Here is a 26,311-nt window from a genome sequence, read left to right on the forward strand (position 1 = left end):
TTGGGGAGGGGACAAGACGCGACGCCCCAGCCGGCCGAGCAGCTGCAGCGGCTCCGTAGAGGATGAGGTTCGGGCCCCAGCGCGGCGGAAAGCGCTGAGCGGTTGGGGACGAGGCGCCCGCAGCACCAGCCAGTGCTGGGGGACGGCTGAGGGACTTCACCATGACCCTGGCGCCGAGTAGGGCCCGGGCCCACGGCGGCCCCGAGTGCGGGGACCCCTCATGCCCACTCCCGCCGCAGCCACTGTGCGAGACGGGCCGCCCACTGCGCGCATGCGCCAAACGGCTCCGCTGAGGGGCGGGGATACAGCCCCGACGCCCGCGGCGGATCGTACCACTGCCCGCCATGGGTGTGGGCCAGAAAAGAGCCCTCTCTAAGAATTCGCTATTAGGGAATCCACGCTGACTTCTTTGCTGACTTGTGTGTGTATCTGAGATCAGCTAGCACGGAGAAGCAGACAGGAGCCCACGTCCCCTCGCGTGCGTGCTCTCCTCTTCCTTCTTTCCCTCTCCTACCTCCATCGGCCGCGAATTGGGCGCATCCCGCTAGCTGCCCCTCCCGCTGCCGAGGGTCCGGCCCGTTCCCGCTGCTGGCGGTCCCGGCGTCGCGAGTTCCCGCTCTCCCGCCCCCTCCTTCCCACTCTGCGAGCCGGCTCCGCGCTCTCCTCGGCCTCCCGCTCCCTGCCCACGGCCCCGGCGCGGCAGCCCTATGGCGTACAGTCAGGGCGGCGGCAAGAAGAAAGTCTGCTACTATTACGACGGTGAGCAGGGCCGGCGCGGGAGCGCGCGTGCAGGAGCGGGGGGGCGCCCCTCTAATGGCCGCCCGGGGCGGGCAGTGTCCCCGGCCCCCGCCGGCACGGCCGCCCCTGCCCCGCGGGACGAGCCTCCCTCCGGCCCGGCCCCACGGCGAGCGGGAGTCCCCGCCGCCTCCACCTGCGCCGCCGCGCCCCGCTCCCGCCGTCGGCTCTGCTGAGCCCCGTGGGCCGGCGGGCGTGGGGCGGCGGGTCCGGAGGGCGGGGGTGGTGAAGTCGGGGGGAGGTGCAGGTCGGGGAGCTGCCTGGTCTGTCGGGCCCGGTGGTAGGTGCTGTGTCTATTGTTTGCCCCCAAAATACTCACCGCCCCACCGCCTCCCCGCCCCCACCACCCCCCCCCCCCCAAAAAAAAAAAAAAAAAAAGAAGAAGAAAAGTTGAGACACTCCCCTCCATCCGCTGAGCACGGAGGCGTTGGAGTCGCTGCTGTGTCTGGCTCCTCCCCTGCAAAGAAAGTCCAGGCCATGTGTAGCTCCGGCACCTGGTGATTGTTAAGCTGAGGCCTTTCCCTGCCTCGGGCTTTCGTACCGAGGTCTGGGGTACTGAGGGACAAGGGGACTCTGCCTTCTCTTCCCCCATTCCACAAACAGAGCACGGATCAGAGCAGAGGTCTGGCTCCCACGAGCCTCCCTTCCTGCAAAACGCGGAAAGTTGTGTGCGTGGGTGTTTAATAATCATGAAATTTGAGTTGCATGTAGGCCCTCTGAGTTTGCACACTTTGTGGTGGGGACACAGGGGCTTGCGATCTGCGTTGTCAGTCATGGCGAAAAAGTGCTTGGTTTGAGATGTTTTCAGCAACTTGTTTGCAGTTTTCTCTGGCCCCAGCAGCAAGAACTTTTAGGTTTCTTCTTGAGCTTAAATTTATGAGCCCTTTTTGTACTGGGAGGTGAGCTTGATGGATAAATTAGTTAAGAGATTTGATTAAGTTACCTCCTATTGCAGCAATCTTATACGGCTCCATCCGAGACTGGGCTTGGAAGTAGCCAGGAAACAGAGGTTGAGGATGTTCAGCCGTAGTGCTTTGGCCTTTTCACCATTTTGGATGTAAGGCTGAGTGGCTAAACCCACTCAAGATATCAAAGAGTGTGTTGCTGTAGCAAACCTGCCATTCTTTGGAAATGGCAGATCTAGAGGGGCCTGTCTTGGCTTTTTTTTTTAAACCACACTAAAGGAGGCAGAGTGGTGGTTGCCGCCCCCTTCTCTTTGTTGCTAGCACTGGTTCTTTGTTCAGCCTAAAGGGGAAAGGAGGCCCCTGTTAGGGATACTTTTGGGAATTACTTTTCTCCTTGTTGAAAGAAATACAGTAGTGATAGTTTAGAAGCTTTCTCTCTGAAAATATTTGCCTATTTTTTTAAAATCAGTTTGCCTTTTTTTTCTTCTCTCTTGCTTTTTTTTTTTTTCCTTTTATAAAATCAGGTAGGTGTAGTTTACTAGATGTTGATACATTGTTCTTCTGTGATTACTGGATTTTGGTACTCGATGCTAGCATTAGGTTCTCTTAACAGCCAAAAAAGCTATTCTTATGAAGAGAGGGGAGAAACTGGAAGAGGAACAAGTTTGGAGGTGGCAAGATAATGGCGACTGAAAGCAGTTGTAGCTTGTATGTAGACTAGGATAAACGTAGTTAATAACGTAGAGAAAATAGTATCTGTTGTGCCTTAAAATAAATGTTTTATATGTGACAGAAACTGATTTGGAATATTTTTTATGTCTCATTTATTTGGATTGCCAAATCCAACAGTTATTTTACGTGTCTTTTGGAAATAGAGTAATTGGAAGAAATTTTAGACTTAATACCTAAAGTTAATATCTTGATGCTACTGTGTGGTTCATCTGGTAATTCTGAATATTTTTAACTGTTGTACCAGCAGAGCTGTTGAATCACAGTGAAGGGAGTGTTTGAAGCCTTAAGGAACCCAAAATAAAACAAAACAAAGAAACAAACAAACACACACTCACAAAAAAAAGACCCTGAGGTATTGTTGTATCTCTCAAATACATCTTGCATCTTTATATCTTATATGAGGTATATCTCTAAAGGAATGTCATGTCTGAAGTAAATTACCCCTTTTTGGGGTCATAGTTGGCTCTCCACGCCTACTTTTACTCCATTTCTTGAAAGTTGTAGATTAAAAAGTCTTGAAAAGTTCTAGAACCATATGCGATTATCTTCTGAGATGCAATAAACTTCCCCATGCTATTTGTGAAACTTCGTGTGGTTGTCATTTAAGGCTGATTTTTTAAATTAGCCTGTCACTTCTGTTATTTTCTCAGAGTGTATTGCTATTAAGGTTGGTTCGGGTTTTTTTTTTTGTTTGTTTTTTGGTTTGTTTTTTTTCTCAATAGTTTTAATACCCTTCATACTGTACTTGGAACCAATAAACTTTGAGCAGACAAAGTTTGATTTCATTACCTTGAGTTTGCTTGTAATAGAAAGTCAACCACATCCAGTTTGCAGAATCCTCATTGCTTGCAACCGTGCTCAGGTCAGGATTTTTGCTTAAATTTAAACCAGTATACTATAGGAAAAACTAATTAAAATACGAATTAAAATACTTTAGTGGTCTTATTTAAAATATTTTTCATAAATGCTTCTAATCTTGATACATGTATGACCTTAGTTTGGCAAAGTTTGCTTCTCAGACTGCCCAGAAACATGCTAGATATGGAAGGCTATCACAGTTTTTATTTTAGTCTCTTACCATGTATCTTCAGGTTTTCATGGCTTTGCAACATTGTGGCTCAGGTAGTTTATCTCTTCCAAGGTGCTGTACAGTTGCCCACAGCAGTGAGAACAGGCCCCACATGGTCTTCCCAGCTCTGTGCTCTTGCGCAGACAAGCACAGTTCTAGAGAGTCGTGGAGCAATTGGTGTGGTTACAGTGAGTTCATGTGTTTATTCCATGCCAGTGCACTGGCAGTATTGTTTAAATTGGTTCTTGTGCATAATTTAGTGTGGGTGTTCAAAAGACTCTACCTTCATGAAAATTTGGGAGATCTGCATTGGAGTGTGGTTGGTTCCACCCATAAAGACGAGACTAAACCTGTTTTAGTAGGGCAGTGTGTTACTGTAGTTGGGAATTGTTTGCGTAGTACTTCTAGTTAAAGCTTACTTCTGCAGATAAAATGAACTTAAACTGTGACTGTGTAAACCTAGTGTTTTCTGGAAATTCATCAGTACTTTGTGCCGTGCCTTCCAAACATGATGATGGTATCCAGCCTCTACTCAGGGCTCAAAAGTCAGATCTTTGCTACTCTTCTGCTGTCTGCTTAATTTTAAAACCAGAGCAAAATGCCCAATCCTTCTGAAACGAGTGCAGTAATTTTAGGCCTGTTTGAATAGCTGTTTGTTGGACTCATCAGGCATTGATGATCTTTTCTTTTACATTCAGCTTCACATGAGTTCATCCCTTAGTATATCGCTGAAGTCAATTCAATGTAACTGCTGCTCTTAAGATTTGTTTTTTCCATGTGGTTTCCATTGTAGCAATTAGGTTTCTTTGCATAGTGCAGTTCCGAAATACCTCATCATTTCATGGTAACTATACCTAAAGTAAGCAGGGATGTGGTCCATGTACATAACAGCTTATCTGTTAAAAGTTATAAAGTAATGTAACATACAAGTTACAAAGTATTTAAAAACAAGTGTAGATGTCATCTCTTGTCTCTTTGTTCAGTCACTTAAGACTGCTTTGAGTAAATTTAATGGTGTTATTTTTCTGTTTGTCATAGTAACTGGAGAAGCTAATACTTTTTTGGGGACATAGCTTTTGTTAGTTGTGTGGGTTTGGGCAGAATTAAAATTCCTTTAGGGCATGTAGCCTCTTGTATTTTTCTATGTTAGAATATTTTCTGTAGCCCTTGCTAAAGTCTCAGATAGAGAAGTGAGTGTCTAAAACATATGCTCATCAAAGGAATCATATAAAGGGTTTATTTTTATTTGATACTTCTCATCATTTTGGCATGTAACTTGCATGAATTGAGAAGAAAACGTGTGTGTGTGTGTGTGTATATATATATTTGAACCCAGAATGTGATAGTGTATGTAACAATTGTCAGGTAGGTGTCTGTACCACATAGTGAACAATGTGGGGCAGTAAACTCTATAGCGCTAATTGGGCACTTGGTTTGTCACTTTTTAATTACAGACTCAACTTTTCAGAGATTATATATTGCTACATCTCAATGGGAGCCGTTTAGCTGGCATTTTTACTGGTATCAAACAGTAAATTTCAGTGTTTGAAGCCTTGATGTGAAAAATTAATAGATTTGCAAACTTTTTACACATACTACTTTGCATTTTTTCCCTCCTTTTCCTCATTCAGTTACTTTTTTTTTTTGCTTTCTGTGTATTCCCACACTGGTAAGTGATACATTGTGCTCATAACTCTTCTGTATGATTTTTACTTCTATATTAGAAAGAATTTACCTTTATATTAGTAAGTATAAAATCAAGTACTAATGCTATCTGCAGTAATAATCTTGTGAGCTTGTCCTCAGTGTACCCATTCCTCATACACACACGTTTTAATCAGAGTTAATGCGGCAGAGGTTTGTGCAGAGCTTTTTAGCTGCATCGGTGACTAAGGTGTCCCATCCTCACACATACTAGCTCTTGGTACATCTTGCTTTTCTTCCCAAAGTGCTCTAGTTAGGCTGTGACATATGAAAAAGACATACGTAAATTTCAGGATCAGTGGATGAAGTGTTTGTACCAGGAAGTGCACCACCTTCTTCACTAGGTAAAGGAAGAGAGACTTTTGACAACTTTACCTTCATCACAGTAAGATGTCTCTGTGATGGGTCCCCTTTATCATGTTGGTTGAAAATCGAGGTACTAATGAAGAAAGATCTTTCCTCTTTTCCTTCCTCATCCCTGCCTGATAGGCATCACTAATCCCCTGAAACTTGATGGGCTTTTTGTCCATATGCTTCAAGAATTTTTTTTATGAAGATAATGCCCAAATCCTTTTTTGTTAGTGATACTAAGACCTGAAAAATAGGGATGGTATTGTATTGCCTGTTGCTAATGTGTATTATATTGATATCTATTGTTAGTCACTACTGCTGGCCTCTAATACAACAGGATCAGTATTCTTCTGCCAGATACTCACCTACATATCTTCTATTTGACAAATAAGCTCCTATTAATTCTGACAATGTGCAAATTCTTTTAAAATTCTCTTTTGTGGTAAAAAAATTAAATGAAAGCTGAAAGGTGTGCTTGATTTATTTATATAACTGTATGTTGCAGTGTATGATATATAGAATAAGCTAAAATTTGTTTAGTTGATTATTTGTCGTATATTGAAGGAGAGGTTGAAAGTGTATTTGGGAAATTTGTTAACTTTATTTTTTCTCAATTTCATATGGGAAAAATAATAGACCTTACATCATACATAAGATATGAAATAATTCTTAATTGTATGCTTCCTCATCCATCAGCATTCTGAATAGAATGTTAGTGATGACTGTAGAAGCTGAAGTAGTTAAAATTGAAATTACTTCCTTAAAAACTCCCATTTTTAAGCCACAAATGCATTTGCAATGAAGTTTCCTCAATAATATCACGTTATTTATAATCATTATTTTCTTAAAAATCTCAAAATTTAAAGCTGTTACTAGCTTGAAGATTTTTTTAAATCTGGGACTTAACAGTAACTTCAAAACATAAAGTAGAGCTAGTAAATGGCTGGTTTTCATCTTCTAGGCATAAGTGTCAACGATCTGTGATAGATTTTTTTCCTAAACATCAAATATATAAGATATCCTCTTGTAAAGTGCTTGAAAATGTTTTTGCTGGAAGGAAGGAGTTTATTTATCCTCTTAATAATTTTGCTTATGACCTGCATGTGACGAAACCTGTAGGCTTGCAATAAGTAACTGACAAAAAATGCTGTTCTTCTGTATAAGTATCCAAGTTAGAAGGTCCAAACTCTTCAAAGTTCTTAACTTAGTGTTAAAACTTGGTTTCTATTGTTCTAAAACTCTATTTCTATTGTTATGGGATGGCTAAGAGCTAGGTATTGAAGGGTAGTTTTTCTAAACATCTTCTTCTTATGTTACATTAGGTTGTATCTGTTTTCTTAAGTGTCCTTACTCTCCTTTTCTCTTTGAAAACTGAAAGCTGAAGGATTTTAGAATGTTTTGAAACTTTTAATCTTACTGTAATACTTGTTTTTTTTGGTAGTTGGTGATGCTACAGAAAGCTGAGATTTACCCTTCCTCCATGAAGTTCATATTGAAGAGGTGAAACTAAAGCTGTTTTGTAGTGGTGCTGCTTCTTACCTCTGACTGATAAAATTTACAAAATAGTATGACATTGTGAAAATAGTGTTTCTTTTGTTCCCAGTGGACAAGGCAGAGCATGTTGAAGGATGTGAAAGAAAAGTAAAAAGTTCAAGAAGGTAAAGTTCAGTAATCCTATCGGGAAATTGGGTCAAAAAGAAAAGAGGTGTTACCGTGAAGAGGTGTTTTAGAAATCCCCAGCTGAAGCCATTGACCACTGGACATAATTTACAGGCTTGTTTATATTTCCAGAGACAGTTCTGTTTAAAATGGTTCATGTGTTGAGAGTGTCGGTGCTCAAAAGTGGGGTTGTGTGTGTTTTAACAATAGCTAAGCCCAGAAGAAAACTTACTACTAGCCCATGATAGCAGCTATTCCTTTCTTGGAAATGAGTGTCAAATTTGTTATCTTAATTGTGTGCCTAGTTGGTCTCCAATATAACAGAGGTTAATCTGGATTATAAGGTTCATGTTAAACTACTTTGGATCTCCAGCAGCAGGTGTCTGGGGACTGTTTGTGCATGTGGTTGCCACAATGGATCTGGAGCTCACTTCTGGGTGTAACAGGGTTATTAGTTAAGGACAGGCTGAGAATGATATCATAAAATCAGCTCATGCAAAATGGTAGGTTTTACTACAGCCTCTGTTGTGGTACTATGTGGCAATGTCATCAGTAGTGTCTCCTCTCCTCTTAATTCCAGTTCTGTTTCCCATTTTGTTGTTCAGTTGTAGCCCACTATTGGGCCAGAACTTCACTCTTGATTTGAAATCATGTCTTATATTTATCTTTGCTCTCCCACTGCTGTCTGCTTATAGTCAGTGTTAGATTTGGCTTCTTTTTTTCCCTCTGGCTCTGACATACAACAGTTTGTTTCCCTTGTGTTCTTTTTGAAGTAGACAGTATTCCCTTTGTGGGGTTTGTTTTCTGTAATCATACCTGTTTACTTACCTTGTGAGAATGATTAAGTGGCAATGAAACTTGTTTTGTAATATGAATAGCTATTCTTTCATGTAATATTGGCAGGTGATATTGGAAACTATTACTATGGACAAGGACATCCAATGAAGCCTCACAGGATCCGAATGACTCACAATTTGCTGCTAAACTATGGCTTATACAGAAAAATGGAAATTTATGTAAGTATAGGCAATATGATGTGCACCGAAGCATTTTAAGTTATTTTAAAGGGCTTCACATATTGTCACACAAATAAATAGAGAGAGGTGGAAGTGAAAATAGAGAATACTTAAATAGTATAATCAGAGCTCTTTTACTTAGAAGTGAAGCGTATTTAATGCAGTTGTATATTGCAACAGAGTAGCCTTTGCTTTGTATGTAAAACACCACATTTTCTTTTCACTATTTTCCCTTCAAAGTAGGTAGGATTTCTTTCAAGTTGCCTGTTTTAGCACACTGTTAGCTGATTTTGCAGACCACTCTGATTTAATTTCTTACCTTGTTCTTGTTGTCAGCGACCTCACAAAGCAACTGCTGAGGAAATGACCAAGTACCATAGCGATGAATACATCAAATTTCTCCGATCAATAAGGCCTGACAATATGTCTGAGTACAGCAAGCAAATGCAGAGATGTAAGTGCCAACGTCAGGCTAAGTCTGTGTATACATGCTTTTATGGTTTGAAGCTCAGTATTCACCAGTACCAAGGTTAGAGAAATACTGTAACAGAGTAAGTAGCATATGCCTGCCTATAGCTACACTTTTCCATGAAAAGCAGTCATCTTGACAAATATGTTCTTTAAGAGTACGTAAGGATTTTTGCCTCTCCTTTCACAGGGTGTATTCTAGATGTGAAATACTGCTGCTAATACTAAGGCTTGATGTGCAGATGGTGAACTGTTTGTGAAAGTGCCTTGAAATCTTGCTTAAACAAATGGCTTTTAGAATATTATAGAAGTAAAATTCAATGTGTGAAAATGTGTTTTAAGTCAAGAAAAGAACTTGCTCCTTCCACATGGAGGGAGCTAGTAAAAATTGTACATCATTCACTGTTCGCCCTTTCTGTTATTAATTTATTCCTTTAATTATAGAAATAAGCTCAAAGTACTGTTAGGAATGCAGTGTGACAGCTATTCTATCAAATTTAAAGGCAGTTTTGTAACCTCTTTATGATGCCTTATTGTCAGCAAATTATTTTTCAAACAAGGAGACAAATCTTCCAATAGAAACCAAAAATAATTTAAAAAGAAAAGAAAAAAAGATTAGTTTGGAGTTATACTATTAGGACTTTGCATTGTTTCCAGTGTTTAAATTAGCCTAACAAATGAGATGGGGGATAAGTAATTAAAATGCTGAATGAACTATGCATCTGTGTTATCCATGTGTGTATTGATGCTGTCAGAATGGTATTTAAAAAAAATACTACATTTCTTATACAGTTAACGTTGGAGAAGATTGTCCTGTATTTGATGGATTGTTTGAGTTTTGTCAGCTGTCAACTGGAGGCTCTGTTGGTAAGTATAGGTTGTTTGCCAACTATTTAATTACTTTACTAGGTTGATGTCAGCAACTTAAAATTTTGATTGTGCATTTAAAAATGAGGTAAATATAAGGGATTTTTTGTATAAATAATATTTTAAAAATAATCACATCAGTTACAGACTGTAAAATACAAGATGTATCAAGTATCTCAGTATTGGTAAGAAATCTGTTCTAAATCAACTTATTTTAAAAAAATATGATTTCATGTAGCAAATTTAAAGGCAATCAGAAATTTCTGACTCCATTTGCTTTCATTCTTCTGTGTATCTTTTACAGCTGGGGCAGTAAAATTGAACAGACAACAAACAGACATGGCTGTCAATTGGGCTGGGGGACTTCACCATGCCAAGAAATCGGAGGCATCTGGTTTCTGTTATGTCAATGATATTGTGCTTGCCATCCTTGAGTTACTGAAGTAAGTTTGTGATAGGCACAAGTTAGAATTATAGAAAGTGTTAAATTTAGGTATTTAAATGTTTGAAGATATGGATTGTAGTTATTATTAGAGTTTTCACAGCCCGTGTTGAACTTTTACAGTTTCAGTTAAGAAAGCTCCAAGCTCTGCCTGGTTTGGTTTCAGCAAGATATTAAAAATAAAATACAGGCAAACTGAAAAGATAGCTAATAGGAGATAAATCCAAGCAACAATGCACCTTGCAGAACTCCATATGCTGTAATTCTAGATGATGGGGAAGGACTAGGGTAGCAGACTTCAGAAAATGGACAAGCTTACTTGTTTGCTGTAAATATTTCTGTAAAGTCTCCCTTTGCTACACATAGGGACAGAATAGTGGGCTAGATGGATCACTGCCCTGACCCCTTAGGGTGATCATTGTACTCAATCTTACACCCATTTGGTTTCACAATATGTGTTCTTGTTTCCTGTCATTTGATTTGTTACTGAATCAAACAGGAATATTCAGGGAATATCATGCACTGAACTTCTTTGGATTATTACATGAATTAATGTGGCTGGTTTTAATAAATGATTAAATAACAGGTGTACTGCTGTGACTGCAAAAAAAGAAATGATGAGTAATGAAAAGTGGTCATATAATTGACTTCAAACGGTAATGCTTCACTAAAATTTCAAGTCCTGAGTGTTGCTTTTACTTCTTCACAGGACTGTATCCCTACTAATAACACAAATCCCATTTATTACAAAAAAATATTTTAGATATTTGACTCTTGTGAGTGGGACAGCTGATTTTACTGGTGAGGAATGAGGGAAGTAGCTGTAATCTGGAAATCTAGAGATAGAAAATATCTCTAAAGACACTAAGAATAGTTAATACTAACACAGTAAGACATTCATTTTAATGTGCAGCATATATTCAGGAGCTGTCTCTGCAGTCTATGAGCTATGATTTTCTGTGGTCCAATCTTGAATTTCTTAGCGTAATGTGCACGTGACAGAAGGTATCTTGTGAATAGTTATGGGTTGTGTAACCGTGGGGAACCATCCCTGAAATTATGGGCTCTCACACTCTCAGTACTGTACAAAGCATGATGAAAATGCATCTTCTGATGACAGACTATTCTTTACTGGAAAACATAAAATTTAAGGGATACTTATTGTTTCAGGTGCTCTAAGGCTTCAAATAAATCACTGGTTTCTTTGTCCATCTCAAACTGTCCTGAAATTTGCAGTATTTAAGAAAATAATAAACAGTAGTGTATTAAATTTATGGAAATATAAAGTGCAATACACTTGAAAGTAAGAATGGGCCTTTCTTTACAAGCTGGAGAGGTGAAGAAGAAAAGCCAATGGAAAAAAAATATTTCTTTTTTTGTGAGCTTATGGAATACAGACTCTTGGTAATTATTGAGGAGGCAGAAAGAAAGACCTTGGGGTTAATGAGAAGGGTGAATTCAGCAGATATGAATAACAAAGTGATGTCAGCAGAAGCATGAGGTATAGCTTCTACTATAGAGAGATAGTTTGGGGCAAATATTAAATAAATTCCTTATTTTAATGAAGATAAACTTACTAATGTTATTCAAACTGTACTGAGAATTCTAAGAGTGTAAGGTCACATCAACCAAAGTCATCACCGTGATCATAATCTTGGATTTTAGTGTCTGGTTGGGGGGGGTTGTTAGCATTTTTCTTGTTTGCTCTTAGTCTATTATGAATATAACAGATGATGATGATTTCTTATATGTTCTTTCTAGGTATCACCAAAGAGTGTTGTATATTGATATTGATATCCATCATGGTGATGGTGTTGAAGAAGCATTTTATACCACAGATCGTGTCATGACAGTATCATTCCATAAGTATGGTGAATATTTTCCAGGCACGGGGGACCTTAGGGTAAGGTTGAAAATGAAATTTCATTAGGTGATGAATTCCCTCTTACTGTCTTCCTTGTGGATACATTTTTTGCACTGACCTACAATAACTATGCCAAGTAATGGTGTACAACAGTAAGTTTTCACAAAAAACGTTAGCCGAGAGTGATTAGTTGAGGAATTTTAGGAAAAATAATACAGGATAGTAGGGAACTAAAATACTCACTTCTAAATAAATAGGCTGATTTTTTTTTCAAATGTAATTCGTTTAATTCATACAGATTTTGGAGATGTCTCTAAGAAGACAGTATGGTATATTTATGATTATCTGTACATTTCAGTTCTGCAGTTACAGTGAACAGTACCTGTTTGCAGTTCACTCTTTAACAGTCACAAAGCTTAAGTTAAAGTTTGAATTTGCTATGTTCTATTTGCCTAGTAATACAGTAGACTCATTTTTGGAATATTTTTTATGTCATGAAGTGTGTTTTGAGTTCTCATGATGCTCACTGCCTAAGAACTTTAACATTCCCCATACGGAATTATGTACTGAGCATTATAGCTAGCTTGAGGGAGGGAGCATTTGCCCACGAAGAATTACCATTAAAGCTGTTGTAGCATCTCTGGCAAAGCTGAGAATGGAAAACAATTTTTCTGTCCCTTCATATTAATTTTAAGTTAGTCATTGCTCATGTAAGACTCTTGTTAGAGCAGGAACTTGTTCCACTTCACAGCTCGAAAGAGTATTACAAGTATTAGGATTAATATATTCCTAGCTTCAAACTCATTTATCAGAGACACTCCCAGGATATGCCATTCCACTGGTGTTAGCAACTTTGCACATTAGTTTGGGCATACAGTTAGAAATTTAAAAAAAAAAAATTGTAAGCACTTCCAACAAGTTGGCCTACAAAAATGCTGTGCTGGGAAATAATTCACTGTTTTCCTAATACATTTAAACTGATTAATGAGATACAAATATTTGTGTTTCTGCTAATACTCCTGAAAAGTGTGTTTCCCAGCCTGTTGATGATACCCAGAAGGCACAGGAGTAAGTGAAAGTTGAGCAGTGGGTTGCAAAGCATTCAATTCAGTGTGGTTGTTGCATCTGAATGTTATTATGGTTTTTAGATTCTGTTAAACTGTTCTAAATTCATTTAGGAACAAATCAGATTAGTTTCTATCTGTGTGGTTTAACTTGACTGGCCACAAGGTGGTAGTGGTGCTTCAAACTAAAAGCAGCTCAGACCAGGATGTTTATCATGACAAGCTGTTGTTGCTGAATTTGGCTAGAATTTTTTTTTTTTTTTTGGAAGGGCTAGATATCTTGGCTTTTTAGAAGCAGCACTTCCCGTTGACAGAGAAGTTTGTGGACTCTTCACCTCACCACACCCAGAACAAAGAATTAAAAGATAGCATAGTTGAAATAAATAGAAGAATATTTTACAGATTTTGGGATTTATTTCTTTAGCAGTATCAGTGAAAAACAGTATCTCAGGCATGGCAACTTTTTTTCTGAGGTGCCAGTTAGGATTTTGAAATGAGCATTGTCTGCATGCAGGCTTTAGCAGGCTTTATTGCAATTATTGCATCCTCTTGAGGTTTTTCCTATCCCCAGAGATTGCAAAGCTAATTGAACTGAAGGGAGAAGTAATTCTCTGAAAAGTCAGTATTCCTTCTGGAGGCCAATATTGTGTTGCTTCCTTTTGCCTAAGTTGATCTACCATTGATGATTATTTTTATCGCCTTTACAGCCAAATCTCTTTGTTTTTTTTCCAATGGGCTGTATTACAGCTTGTTTCTGTAATTCTTTATTTAGTTGATCTAGTTTGCTGATCAGGTTACATTTAATCGATGCAGGAAGAAATCCTGTATCAAATGATGGAGTGTTTGCAACTCCATCAGTGTAGATGAATCTGAGGTTTTCTAGTTCAGCAACATCAGTTTTCTACTGAGTGTATTGTTCAGTCTAAACTTCCAGTGTCCTCAGTAAGTTATTTGACCTTCTGCATATCTTAGATGATAGCACAAATTTTGCCATTTATACACACAAATAGATCACTTGAACTCCATAGTTCTCCACAGTGGCCCAGCTTCTGTGAGGCAGTTTGATCTGTTGATGAATGGGAGGCTACCAGAATGCCAAATTCTTTCTTTAGGTTTTAAAACTAATATGAGCATCAGTTACAACAAAGGTCCATTGAATAGCTCAAACAATTACTCTGTTTAGGGGGAAATTGTGTGAACATTTGACTTTGCAATATTTTAGGATAAGATCGATTTAGTGATTTTTTTTTTATTTTTTTTTTAAATCTTGTAAAAAAGCAAGACAAGGAGAGGAAGCAGAGATCTTTAGCTTTTAAGGTGATCATCAAAATTGGAGTGGTTGGATTCAAGGGTGTATTCCCTTGATTTTTTTGGTTTTTTCTTTGGTTTTTTTTTTATTTTTTTTACCTTTTCTCTTAATACATAGGTTGTTTAGGAAAGCTGATAAGATAGACTATTACAGCTTCTGTCTTGACACCTTATGGAACTGAGTAATGTGCAAGTTTGTTCTTTTTTTTTGTTGTTCATTTAAGAGGTCTCCGTTTCGTCAAGAGCACCTATAAGTGGCCCATGTTGGATTTTTCTTCTCTCTCTTGCTGCAGCTACTTCCTCATCCTATGTTTAGGGCAATAATGTGGTTTTAAAATCCTCTTCAAGTACAAATCTTATATGCAACACTGAAAACATGCATATCACCTTGCTCTTGGTTTTCATACTTTTGTTTGGTTCACTATTATTACCAGACTAAACTGATTGGTTATGATTTGTCTTTTTGTCTTAAATCTTCGAATTAAAAAATTGAGTGTACTTATTGGTATTTTAATCTTGGTGTCCAACTCCTACACTCTGAAATTATTTTAAGGGAGAACAGGAACCAAGTAAATTCTGCCTCTTCTCCCTCACAGATATGTATAATGGTACAGAATACTTCAGCAGACTTGGGTAGACTTTTTTTCATTATACCATTCTATGTGCTCCTGTGTTTGTATTAAAACAATTGTCATCTTTGTTTGTAGGACATTGGTGCTGGAAAAGGTAAATACTATGCTGTCAACTTTCCAATGAGGGATGGTATAGATGATGAATCATATGGACAGATATTCAAACCAGTGAGTGCTTTGTTTTTAGTTTTTAAGCTCTCTGAAAACTACTAGTTTTGTATTTTCATTATGTTAATTAATGACTTGCTGTTTAAATTGATTATAGATTATATCTAAAGTAATGGAGATGTACCAGCCCAGTGCTGTGGTATTGCAGTGTGGAGCAGATTCACTGTCTGGGGACAGACTGGGATGCTTTAATCTTACTGTTAAAGGTAAGCAGAAAAGTGTCTGTTTGTTGTCTGCAACTTTTTACTTATTAGAAACCTGTATCCTTCATACATATCCTTCAAGACACTTTCATGGTGAAGACTGGAGTCACAAAGATTTTGTTCATTACTATGATTAATCACCTCTTTCTTTGCTATACAGGATGGCCAAAAGAAACCCAGAAGTTGACTCTTTCTTTCTGTGCATCTAAAAAACTTAAGAAGCTTGGTTTTCCATGTGGTTCCTAGCCACTCAAGTGATTCCTTTTCTTCTATATACAGGCTTTCTGTAGCTCTAAAACAGAGTCCTGGAGTGACAGGACAACAGGCGTCTGCAACACTTACAATGATGGGCAAATAAAACTAGTTAGTAGTCAACTGAGTAGGACTACAGATGCTAAACATCAAACACCTTGCTGGGTGTAAAATAGGTATTCAGTAATACCTATTACTGAAATGGGAATACTCACTGCATTGTTAAATTTGTAGTGGTGTTTGTTATACTGAGCCATATATTAACAATCATTTTAATTAATTATTGTAGAATTAATTTATTTTAGTATTACTTAAGTTTCTACTTGCAGTTGTGATTCTCTAAAATGGGATGTTAATTTAGCAAGTAGCATAACTGTTACTGTTACTTTATTATTTTATTATTATTTATTTAAATGATAAAATATTAAATGTATAGCAAACTTTTGCTAAGCCTTCAATCCAGCCTTTTTAAATCATGGGTTTTCTTGGTTTTGTGTTTAATGTGACAGAGTTTTGTAGGCAACAAAATGCAGTATAGTATCTGTTGGGTCTGCAGTATTTCAGGGTTCTTTTCTTGATTTGCACCAGGTGGCAAAGCTACTTCAGTTGCCCATACAGCTCAGATTTTTTTCCATCTTACATATCTTGGAAACCAAGAGAGCTGCTGCCTCCTACAGATGCCTTTCAGTATGCTGTATCTCCCTGGAGTGTGTACTGTCTTGGCACCAGTTCATTCTGTAAGCAAGACTTAGCAACCTCTAATACAGGTTCAAGTTTAGAAGTAGAAAGGACCGAGTACTGATTTTGTTTTCCCTTCTTCCCCCATAGTATTTGACTGAGAAATTGTCCCTAAATTTGTCACTGTGTGTGACATCATTTTTGAAAAGACGAAACACTTACTCTAAGATCATTTCAGAACAACAACAATAGACCATCATGCAAAGTCTCTGAAGACTGGGGTGGATGATTTTCATTGTGTTTTGTACGTTTCTGATCTGTAGGTCTTGACTTCTTGTGAGGTTGTGCTTAGCTCTAGGGGGAGACAGTTCTGTTTGAATCAATTCAGTTCTTACTTGTTAAATGTCACTGCATATGTCTGATTACATAGTTTGTTATATACTTTTCTGTTCAATAGATATTTTGCATGTATTGTCAACTCTTTTTGTTTTACAGGTCATGCTAAATGTGTGGAAGTTGTAAAGACTTTTAACTTGCCGTTGCTGATGTTAGGAGGAGGAGGCTACACAATTCGTAATGTTGCTCGATGCTGGACATATGAAACTGCTGTTGCCTTAGATTGTGAAATTCCTAATGGTAAATATTAATACTCAAATTAATATTTTATTAAGAAATAATCATGGGAGATTTTGAGTAAACAGCAGATATTTGTATAGCTAGCTGTAATGCATCAGATTAGAATAAAGTAGATAGAAAATTGTTGCTAGGGTTTAGCCAATAAATTTTCAGTATTTTATACACTAAATAAATGTAAGTACTTAGGGCTCTTTTTATGCCTTAGCAAAACCTTTAAATGACTGAATCACTTTTTGAAAATCAAAACGTAAAACTTATGGAACTTTACTTGCAAGTATTTCTAATATGAATATGGTCATTATGAAAGAATGTATACTGCATTTTGATTGTACCATTGGCAACGTGTAAGTTGTACAACATGGACATGGTGTACATAAGAGATTATTGACTGTGCAAGTGTCCACTTTACATAGCAAAAATACTGTTTCTTCATTTTATCTGACAAAAGTAGCTGTAAAAGTATATTGACTTCCTCTCTTCCATTTCACTCAATTTTGACTATACAAGCCATCCTAAAATTTAAAACCACAAAAAAAATAGTAGACTACTTTAGAATAGTTGAATGCTGAAGTAATTTCTCTGAGGAAAATCCCTAAAGATCCTGGACTTCTTTTACTTCTGGCCAAATATGCTCCTGGATATGCTTTTAGAATGCCATTTATATAAAATTGCTGTTTGGACTGATTTGTTGCAAATGAGTCACTAGCAGTTTGCATGTTGAACTGCAGCTTTTGGTGATAACCTTTTGCTATTCGTGTATCTCTTGGTGGATTCAGTGTTTTCATCTGACTACAGCAGAGTGCTGGTGTCAGTGAGCAAAAACTATTTGGAATGTGCCTTTCAAGATATGTATTTTCCATTTCTCATGTCAAAATATATTCTTTGTCAGCCAAAGCTTTTGAAAACACAGAACTTGGGACTTTTCCTATTAGCATCCCCTTCCAACGGATTATACATATACATATATATATATATACACACGTATATCTGTGTATGTGTGCATATGTATATATATATATGTGTGGTGTATGTATATATATGAAGTTTTTTAGATTTTTTTAAACATTCCTCTCTACTTTCTGGGTCCCTGTTATCTTCAATCTATTCTGAGAAATAACAGCACATTTCTAAAGGTTGCAGTAGTAACTTAGTAGCAACTTAATCTTCCTGTCTGCTTTCTATCCACCTAACCAAGATTGCTTATCCTGTAATAATCATAAATGAAGAGAGATAATGGGCACAATTAAAAATTAATTTCAGTGTCTTATTTCTTAAAGGTTATATGGATTTTTTTTAATATTTCTCTTACCTTATCTGGAAAGATGCAGTCATATTCAATATAAAATATTGCAAAATACAACAGTGTAAAATAGCTTTTGTCCTGGCTATGTATTCTTCATTTTGGTGGTTCAGTGTTCTAGTCAGGGACACCATTTTCTGCGAAAATGCAAAAAGTGGAGTAAGGAAGAAAACAGACAAACTGAACCAGTCAGCACCACTGAATCAGTATCCAGCACTTATCAAGGATATTAAACTAGCTGTGATCTTCAGCCAAGTAACAAGTATTAAAACTTGTCCTGAAGGAATATTTTGAACGGCTCACTCTAAACCTTTCAAACTGGACTAACTTTGGAAACACCTATAAGAAATCATCAATTGATCTTCTCCATCCTGCAGAAGTATATTTTTAAATTATTTCTCAAATTTGTTATTGAGTTCTTCAGTGTGTAATTGCAGTAAATCTTTCTCTTTGTACTTTGCCAGCAAATTTAAGTTCGTTTATTGAATAATTTAGAGGAAAATCACTGAGGAGTCCACATAAAATATTGCTTGTTTGAATGCTTAGGCTTTGATTGTTCTCTAAGTAGAATCCTGTCAAATCTACTGTTACATTTAAAATGTTTAAAATCTTCTTTCAGTAACAAAGTTGTCTTGGTGTTTGGTTTATAGAGTTGCCATACAATGACTACTTTGAGTATTTTGGACCAGACTTCAAGCTTCATATTAGTCCTTCAAATATGACTAATCAAAATACACCAGAATATATGGAGAAGATCAAGTAAGTAGTGCTTACCTTATCTTTCAAGTAGGTCATATGGATCATGTTTCTCCAGAGGTTTAATTGTTAGGCTGTTTTGAAAACTATATACCTTTCTGTGTTCACTAAAAATAAGTACTAGAATAGATTTTACATGTTTTTCATTTCTGTCAGTGGTTTTTTTGGAAGTCTCTTCCTCCAACAGAATGCATGCTTATAAAGTCTTATGACTATAAATATGAAAATTTATGACCCAGCTTGGATTTTTCCTTTTTCCAGCATCTGAAAAGATGACTGTTTTACTTGGATTCTCATTCTAATTTGTAGAAAGTTTATCCTGCCAGGAAAGAAGCTGGTGTGCCATTACAACTAGGATTTCTAATTCTCAGCTCTATGTATAAACAAGGACTGAGAATATTATTCTTTGTTGCTGTTAGCTGCAAAAATAAAAAGTCATACGTGAGCTCGAACATCCAGAGCTCTGGAAAGACAGTGATACATATGCAGGCAATTGAGTGGCTGTGATTTGATAAATCCACAAGGTTTGAACAGTGCTCATTGACAAGCTGTGGTGGTTGTGTGTTTTTAGGCTGTGCCACTTTTGATACTTCGTTTATTCCTCCTCCTATCTTGACATTTTCATTGGAACCAAATATTTTACTTCAGGAGTGAAGTAATGCATACATACAATCAGTTCTGTGCAGAATTGGTAGGAAGCAATTGGTTAGCTTGAAGTACTCTTGGCTTACCATGGTTTGTCCTTGCTCTGGGTTTAAAAAAGAATAAACTGCCACCCCTGACCTGAGTTCTAACAGGCTGTTAATGGTACAAATTCTTTCTGTTACTAAAAATACCTAAATAAAGATGCGAAATTGCATGTATAAGTTTGCCAATACTGACATAACCTTTAAAACTCTCAAATTGCAAAATACACCAAAGTTGTTAAAATACTAATTTCTAAGTGATTGGTATATGGACTGTGATGGGTGTTCATAGCACAACTATATCAATTGCAATCAAATGAAAGGAGTTTATAATGTGTGATGGGGGAAAAAGCCCACTTATTTTTTGTTAACGTAATTGTACAAAATTTCTCAGCAGTAATATAGTTCTGCAGCTGGTGATCTGCCAGGCTGCTTGCTGTATGTTATGTATTGTTGAGCTTTTGTGGTACAAGTAGACTGCAAAACTCGCTGCTGTAATCCCAAGCAGAGATTGCTCTCTGTCAATAGAAAACATACATTCTTATACTAGCACCCACAAGATCAATGACCCTCCTTCCGTTCATTGTGTGCTTTCACAGACACCTGGCTTTAGGGAGTTTCCATGCATGGCAAAACTACTTTGCCTAGGTCAAGTGATTTAAACAGAGGAAGAGACTCTGCCAAAAAAGCACCCAGTTGCCCTAATTTAGCCCTTCGAATTGTGCAGAAGGATGCTAAAATAATTGTTGCAAATGCTGATATTTGATGCTTGCCAAGCCTGTCTTTCTACTTTGGAATTATAGTTTTGAGTCCCAAAAGAATTCTCATTTATCCTGCACAGGGTGCTTTGGAATATAGGATCTATCACATTAGGTTGCTTAGACAGGACAGAACTTGTCTCTGTTGTTCCTGAAACAGCTAATAAGGAAGTGTATCCAAATGAATTAATTTTGTCATTGCTGCTTATAGTTGGGAAGTCTTCATGCTTTTAAGTGTCTGACTTTCTTTTTAAGAAACTAGAGAATAGTGTATTATCCAACTTAATACTCTAGCTTATTATAAACAGAGTAGTACTGACACCAGTTTAGCCCACATGGGCAGTACTTATGCTGACCCTGTGGGGAATTAACAATTGAAGTTGATTGAAATAAGTATTTGTAAAGTACAAAGAAAATGATGTTCAAGTGCACTGTGGATAATACTGATCTCATTAGGATGGAAAACTTCCTGAACTTGGCATGCTAATTTTTTTAATAGAAAAATGAAACTGACTGTAAAGCAAAGCTAGGTTAACTTTAAATGCAGAGTTCGGAATTTCACAGATATCCAAGGAAATGCTACTTCTATGTAGTAATAACTATTCTTGTCTGTTACTTGCAGGCAACGCTTATTTGAGAATTTGCGCATGTTACCTCACGCACCTGGTGTACAGATGCAGGCCATTCCTGAAGATGCTGTTCATGAAGATAGTGGAGATGAGGATGGAGAAGATCCAGACAAACGCATTTCTAGTAAGAATTATCTTTTCGTGATAGAGCACGTCCATAGATATTTTGGATTTAATTGCTCAGAACCTAAGTTGTAGTAGTATGCAGTATTGGAAGACTGGCACTTTTGTTTCCTGAATAAAAGATTTTGCCTCTGGTCTGCCACTCCTGATGTTTTTAAGGTGGTATTCTTGTGCACATTTGAACCTCTTAAAGGATCTAATGAAGTGCTGGAAGAGCCCTGTGTTTTTGCATCTTATGGAATAGCCTGACTGTTTCAAATCTATAGTAGATACTTCAGAAGACTTAATGAATTTTAACTAAACTTTACTTTTTTGTGACTAACAAAAGACAGAAGTTATGTTTCCCTTTGAGGTAACATGAGATACAGAGTTTAAGGGGAAAAAAGCCTTTTATTTGCTTTGTTGTGAGACAGAGATTTTCCATATTTGTGACACTACCCTCGACTTTATTACCATAACCTTTCTATGAACTTTGAGTTATTCTTGTGCTATAGCCAAGAGTTTCCTGCTACCTTTAGTCTTTTTTGGTGGTGATTAGAATAATTCTGTAACCTCTTATTAGTGCACCATCCATTATCTGAACTGTAGAATCATTATTTTTTCTCCTGGGATTTAGTTTTCAGTATTTGAAGTTTTATTTGATACATGGTTAAAATATTCCCACTCTCCCCCTGTGTTTCTGCAAAGCTATTTTTTGGAAGTTATTGTGCAAGTCCCAGAGTATCTTGAAAAATAAGTGGTTTGCCTGTAATTTAGTTTATCAGCAGTAAATGATTATAATATATTACTACTCATTCTTAAGTTAATAGTTCTTTTTCATTAGGCCTATTGTAGTTGGCCTTTTTGATTAATTAATATCATAAATCTGAATCCTAGTTCGAGCATCGGATAAGCGCATAGCCTGTGATGAAGAATTTTCAGATTCTGAAGATGAAGGGGAAGGTGGACGACGAAATGTTGCAGATCATAAGAAAGGAGCAAAGAAAGCCAGAATAGAAGAAGACAAAAAAGAGACTGAAGACAAAAAAGCAGGTAGGACTGTGGTGTGATTTCATCCTATATTTTAGAGCTACAAATGTCAGACCTGGCAGGAGATAGATATTTTATCTCTTAACAGTTAATTAGCTGTTAAGATGATATATTCTTTTCAATAATTTTTAAATCATCTATTATAAACTTATCAGTTTCAAGATATAGCTATTCAGATTAGTACAGTATTTTCAGACAAGGGCTGTTGTTTCTTCCCCACAAGCTTGAAGTCTTAGAGCCATGGATTCGTATGACTTAATAAAAGTAGAGATGAAAAAAATATATGTTGGGCAAAACATTTGTTCCTGTTTGCTTTTGTGAGGTAACTAGTTTTCTCTGAAACAGAAACCAGATAGGGTTCGGGGACGGTGTAATTCCAAGGACTCTTGATTTTTCTAAGAACTGGATACATCTGGAGCTCAGGGGAACTCCAGGTCTCATTACTGCATGCCATCATTATGGCCAGTCAAGAGAGACCTTGCCAGGCATTCTGAATCGCTTGGCATTGTGCCCAGACTCTGCTTTGGATGAATGCATTTAACACTATTTTAATATGTAACTAGTGACTTCTTTTAAAAGCCAGTTTCCTCTGGCTAGAAATATATACAAAATAAATAAACTTGGTTATGCTCTTTGCTTAAGTATTTTAAGACTTTCTTGCATTTTTTGGTATATTTAAAATCTTGTAATTTTTCAGATGTTAAGGAGGAGGATAAAGCCAAGGACAGCAGTGGTGAAAAGACAGACGCCAAAGGGTAAACACTAATTAATTAATAATGTAAATTTTTTGGAGAGTGTTTGTTAAGTCAGTACTGTATAATATTTTTCAGCTCTGTGGAGATCGCTTTCAGTTCCTCAATAGTAAATATTTTAGAATCAGGACTAGTAATTAAAAATTACATTTCTAAATCAGTTAATTGAAAAAATGAAACAACTTAACACTTTTCTTTGCTTTTGTACAGAGCAAAATCAGAACAGCTCAGCAACCCTTGAACAAAAGATAGCCTCTCATCAGTTGCAGAACATAATACTAGAGTCTGAGAATACCTAAAAGGAGAAAAGTTTTCGTATGGAGAGAGACTGCTGATTTCATTTTGTACTATTTGGCATGGACTGTATTTATTTTCAAACTGCTTTGTTCTGTTTTCTGGCAAGTTGTATTGTGAGTTTTCTAATTATGAGGCAGAAATTCCTTTCTTCACCATGCTTTATGTAATAGTATTTAAAAATGGATGTGAGTTATTATGTTAAATGTCTAAACTGATCTATTAAAGTAATTTGCCTTTCCTGAGCTGATTTTACCTTTTTTGTAATTTTATCTTTATTAAAAAAAAAAAAAAATTGCACGTGGTTGTCTTTTGTCCATCATTGACCTACAAAGAGGAAAAACTATATAAATTAGGCAGATTTATCTGTGAGTACCTAGTGAGTTTAAAGGGACAGCTGGCAAACAGGCAAATTGAACTGTGCTGCTTTCATTGACTCCACACATTCCAGCGGTTCCTACATGAGGTGCAAACACATGTTTGGGTGTACAAGTGAGATTTGAACAGGCTGAATAAACGGGTGAAGGGATTCTGGAATAACATCATGGTATGAACTCACATTTTAATGTGAATGTTTAAAACTCTGCAGTCACATGCTTTGTACTGTCCAAGAACATTTCCCACCATCAGAATCTACCTAAAAAAATTACTCATTTGCTGTTCATGAAATCAGTATTTGGTCATCTTGAAAAGCTTTCCGGATAGCAAATGAAACTTTGGATTTAACTAAAAATCCATTCCAGTTTTTTACAACTATGAGCAATAGAGGAAGGATTTTACTGCCTGCAACATTCATTGATTCATGAGTTAGTTCTGGTGCTAGAATTGAGCAGAGACCTCAGTGCCCCCATTCTTTTTTTTTTTCCTCAATATACAATTGTGTTATAGGTTGATATTTAAGCAAATATATAAGCTTGGAAATCAAGATTTCAGAGCAGTGAACGCAGAAGTTAGCAAAACTACTACTCACTCTATTTTCTTTTTTCAAATATAAATTTTTCTTGCTACTTTTTAAACCTATTTTCTCTTAGTGGTTGTGGTATATGTTGATATTGTGCCTGATGCCCCCCAGGACACCACTGGCCCTCCTGGCTGCCAGGGCACTGCTGACTCATGTTCCACTTGCCATCGACCAGGACTCCCAGGTCCCTTTCCAAGGTGCTGCTTTCCAGCCTCTCATCCCCCAGTCTGTCTGTACATCCAGAGTTGTCCCATCCCAGATGCAGATTCCAGCACTTTCCCTCATTTAACTTCGTATGGTTGATGATTGCCCAGTCCTCTCGTTTGCCAAGGTCTCTCTGCTGGGCCTCCCTGCCCTGGAGAGTGTCAACAGCTCCTTCCAGTTTTGTGTCATCTGTGACCTTGCTTAGTATCCCTTCCAGTCCTGCATCCAAGTAATTTATGAAGATATTGAAGAGCACAGGGCTGAGGATGGAGCCCTGGGGGAAACCTATCAGTGACAGGTCACCAGGCCAATGTCACCCCACTCCCTGTAACCCTTTGTGCCTGACTGGTGAGCCAGTTGCTCATCCATAGCATGATGTGTTTATCCAGCTGTGTGCCTGACATTTTGTCCAGAAGGGTACTGTGAAAGAAAGTATTGAAAGCTTTACTGAAATTAAAAAAGATTACATCAGCTGGATTCCCTTGATCAGCCAGATGGGTTACCTTGTTATGAAAAGGAATCAGGTCTGAAGCAGCACTTTCTTGCCCTGAGGCCATACTGGCTGTGACCAATGATTGAGTTGTATTTCAGATGTTTTTCAATATTGTATGAGGAGAAAAGTTTAATTTTCTTAATGCCTTTTTAGTATATGCTTTGGTTTCTGGTTTTTTTTAGTCTTTACTCTTTCTGAGCACTTAAGTTGGATGCTTGGGTAAACTTAATAAGAATAGAATTAAGATAATTAAGAATTCTTAAACACTTAGGGAGGGATATAAGGCTTTTTCAACACTCATGTACTTGTGCTATGCTCTTTCTTCCAGGAAAGTACCCATAAGACTCCTATTAGGTTTTGTCTGACTCTGTCTCTGAAAAAAATCACATTTAAATTTTTACTGCAGTTTGGTGTAGCTGACAGGTGATTCCCTTCTATTTGCATGATATTTTAAAAGTACATTTGCCCAGTGGCTTAAGTATTATGCTAGCTTGTTTCTGTATACGACTACAACAAAAACTTTCAGTTTTACAAAGAGTAGTATGAACTCTTAATTGCCTGCTTCAATTGTTTGTTACCTTTTTGTCTGAAGTTTACAAAGGATGCCAATTCTCTGTCACTTAAGATGCTGTTAGTTTTAAATAACTTGTGGATTAATTGCTGGTTCTATTGGAAATGAAGACAAAGTATGAGAGTAGAACTAGTGGACTGAAATACCGTATTTAAGAGGACAAAACAGTGGGGGGTTTTATATGAATTAGACTGTTTCTGCTAGACTGAGAACCTCTTCAGTAATACCCATTTGGTGAAGCGTTGCTTCTTTGGTTCATTTGAATAGAGACAGGTAAGATGCAAATGTTGTAGGACCATACTCTGGCCAAATGATCTGCTTGCCTTCCTTACTTCTCAGCTCACTTTTTCAAAAAAAGAACCCAAAGAAGCAGACCAAAAAACCTAAAACACACACACAAACCAAACAAAACCAAATACACTGCGCCCTCTCAAAAAAAACCCCAAATGCAACCAAACAAAAAAATCAACCCACTCCAAGGAGAAAGGTGCTTCACTTAATATTTTGAACATTCCCTCTGCAACCTTTGTGTGCTGTAAAAGGGTCATGGTCTGTGCCTGACTTCTGTGAAGACTGGGGAAGAATGTTTGGGCAGGGGATTGAGTGGTTGCTGTGAAAATTAACTTATTTGATCTTTCAGTGAATCATATATATCCCCTTAGAGCACCTAGAACTTCTGAGATGCTTTTTGTGATCTTAAGTCTTGAAGAGGAATTGTTACATTTTTCTTTTCATGGGTGAACCTTGGATTCAGAGACAAGTCCTTTCCTTTTAGCAAATCTTCAAAATGAACTTGGAATTGTGGTGAAAGAAGTTGAATTTATAACATGGTTTGCTTTTATGTATTTGCAAGCCCCACAGAAAATACATTTAATGTGCTTGCAGCTTCCTATTCTTTCAATGAGTTGTGTTGTGGGGAGGAAAAAAATCTTAAAGGGAATT

General features: G+C 37.5%; 1 protein-coding gene across 1 annotated transcript; it reads left to right on the plus strand.

The window, feature by feature from the left end:
- The first annotated feature begins 306 nt into the window (after positions 1–306).
- HDAC2 (histone deacetylase 2) lies at positions 307–23,440 on the plus strand. The gene is made up of 14 exons (XM_014879298.2): positions 307–759; positions 8,119–8,231; positions 8,568–8,685; positions 9,492–9,566; positions 9,871–10,009; positions 11,770–11,911; positions 14,952–15,044; positions 15,142–15,250; positions 16,673–16,813; positions 18,764–18,872; positions 20,936–21,066; positions 21,942–22,097; positions 22,792–22,849; positions 23,057–23,440. The coding sequence occupies exons 1-14, from the start codon at positions 708–710 to the stop codon at positions 23,085–23,087; spliced, it is 1,467 nt and encodes a 488-aa protein (XP_014734784.1). The 5' UTR covers positions 307–707; the 3' UTR covers positions 23,088–23,440.
- The last annotated feature ends 2,871 nt before the right edge of the window (positions 23,441–26,311 follow it).

Source organism: Sturnus vulgaris, chromosome 3, assembly GCF_052056855.1.
Source record: "Sturnus vulgaris isolate bStuVul1 chromosome 3, bStuVul1.hap1, whole genome shotgun sequence".
In the NCBI taxonomy this organism is placed as follows: domain Eukaryota; kingdom Metazoa; phylum Chordata; class Aves; order Passeriformes; family Sturnidae; genus Sturnus; species Sturnus vulgaris.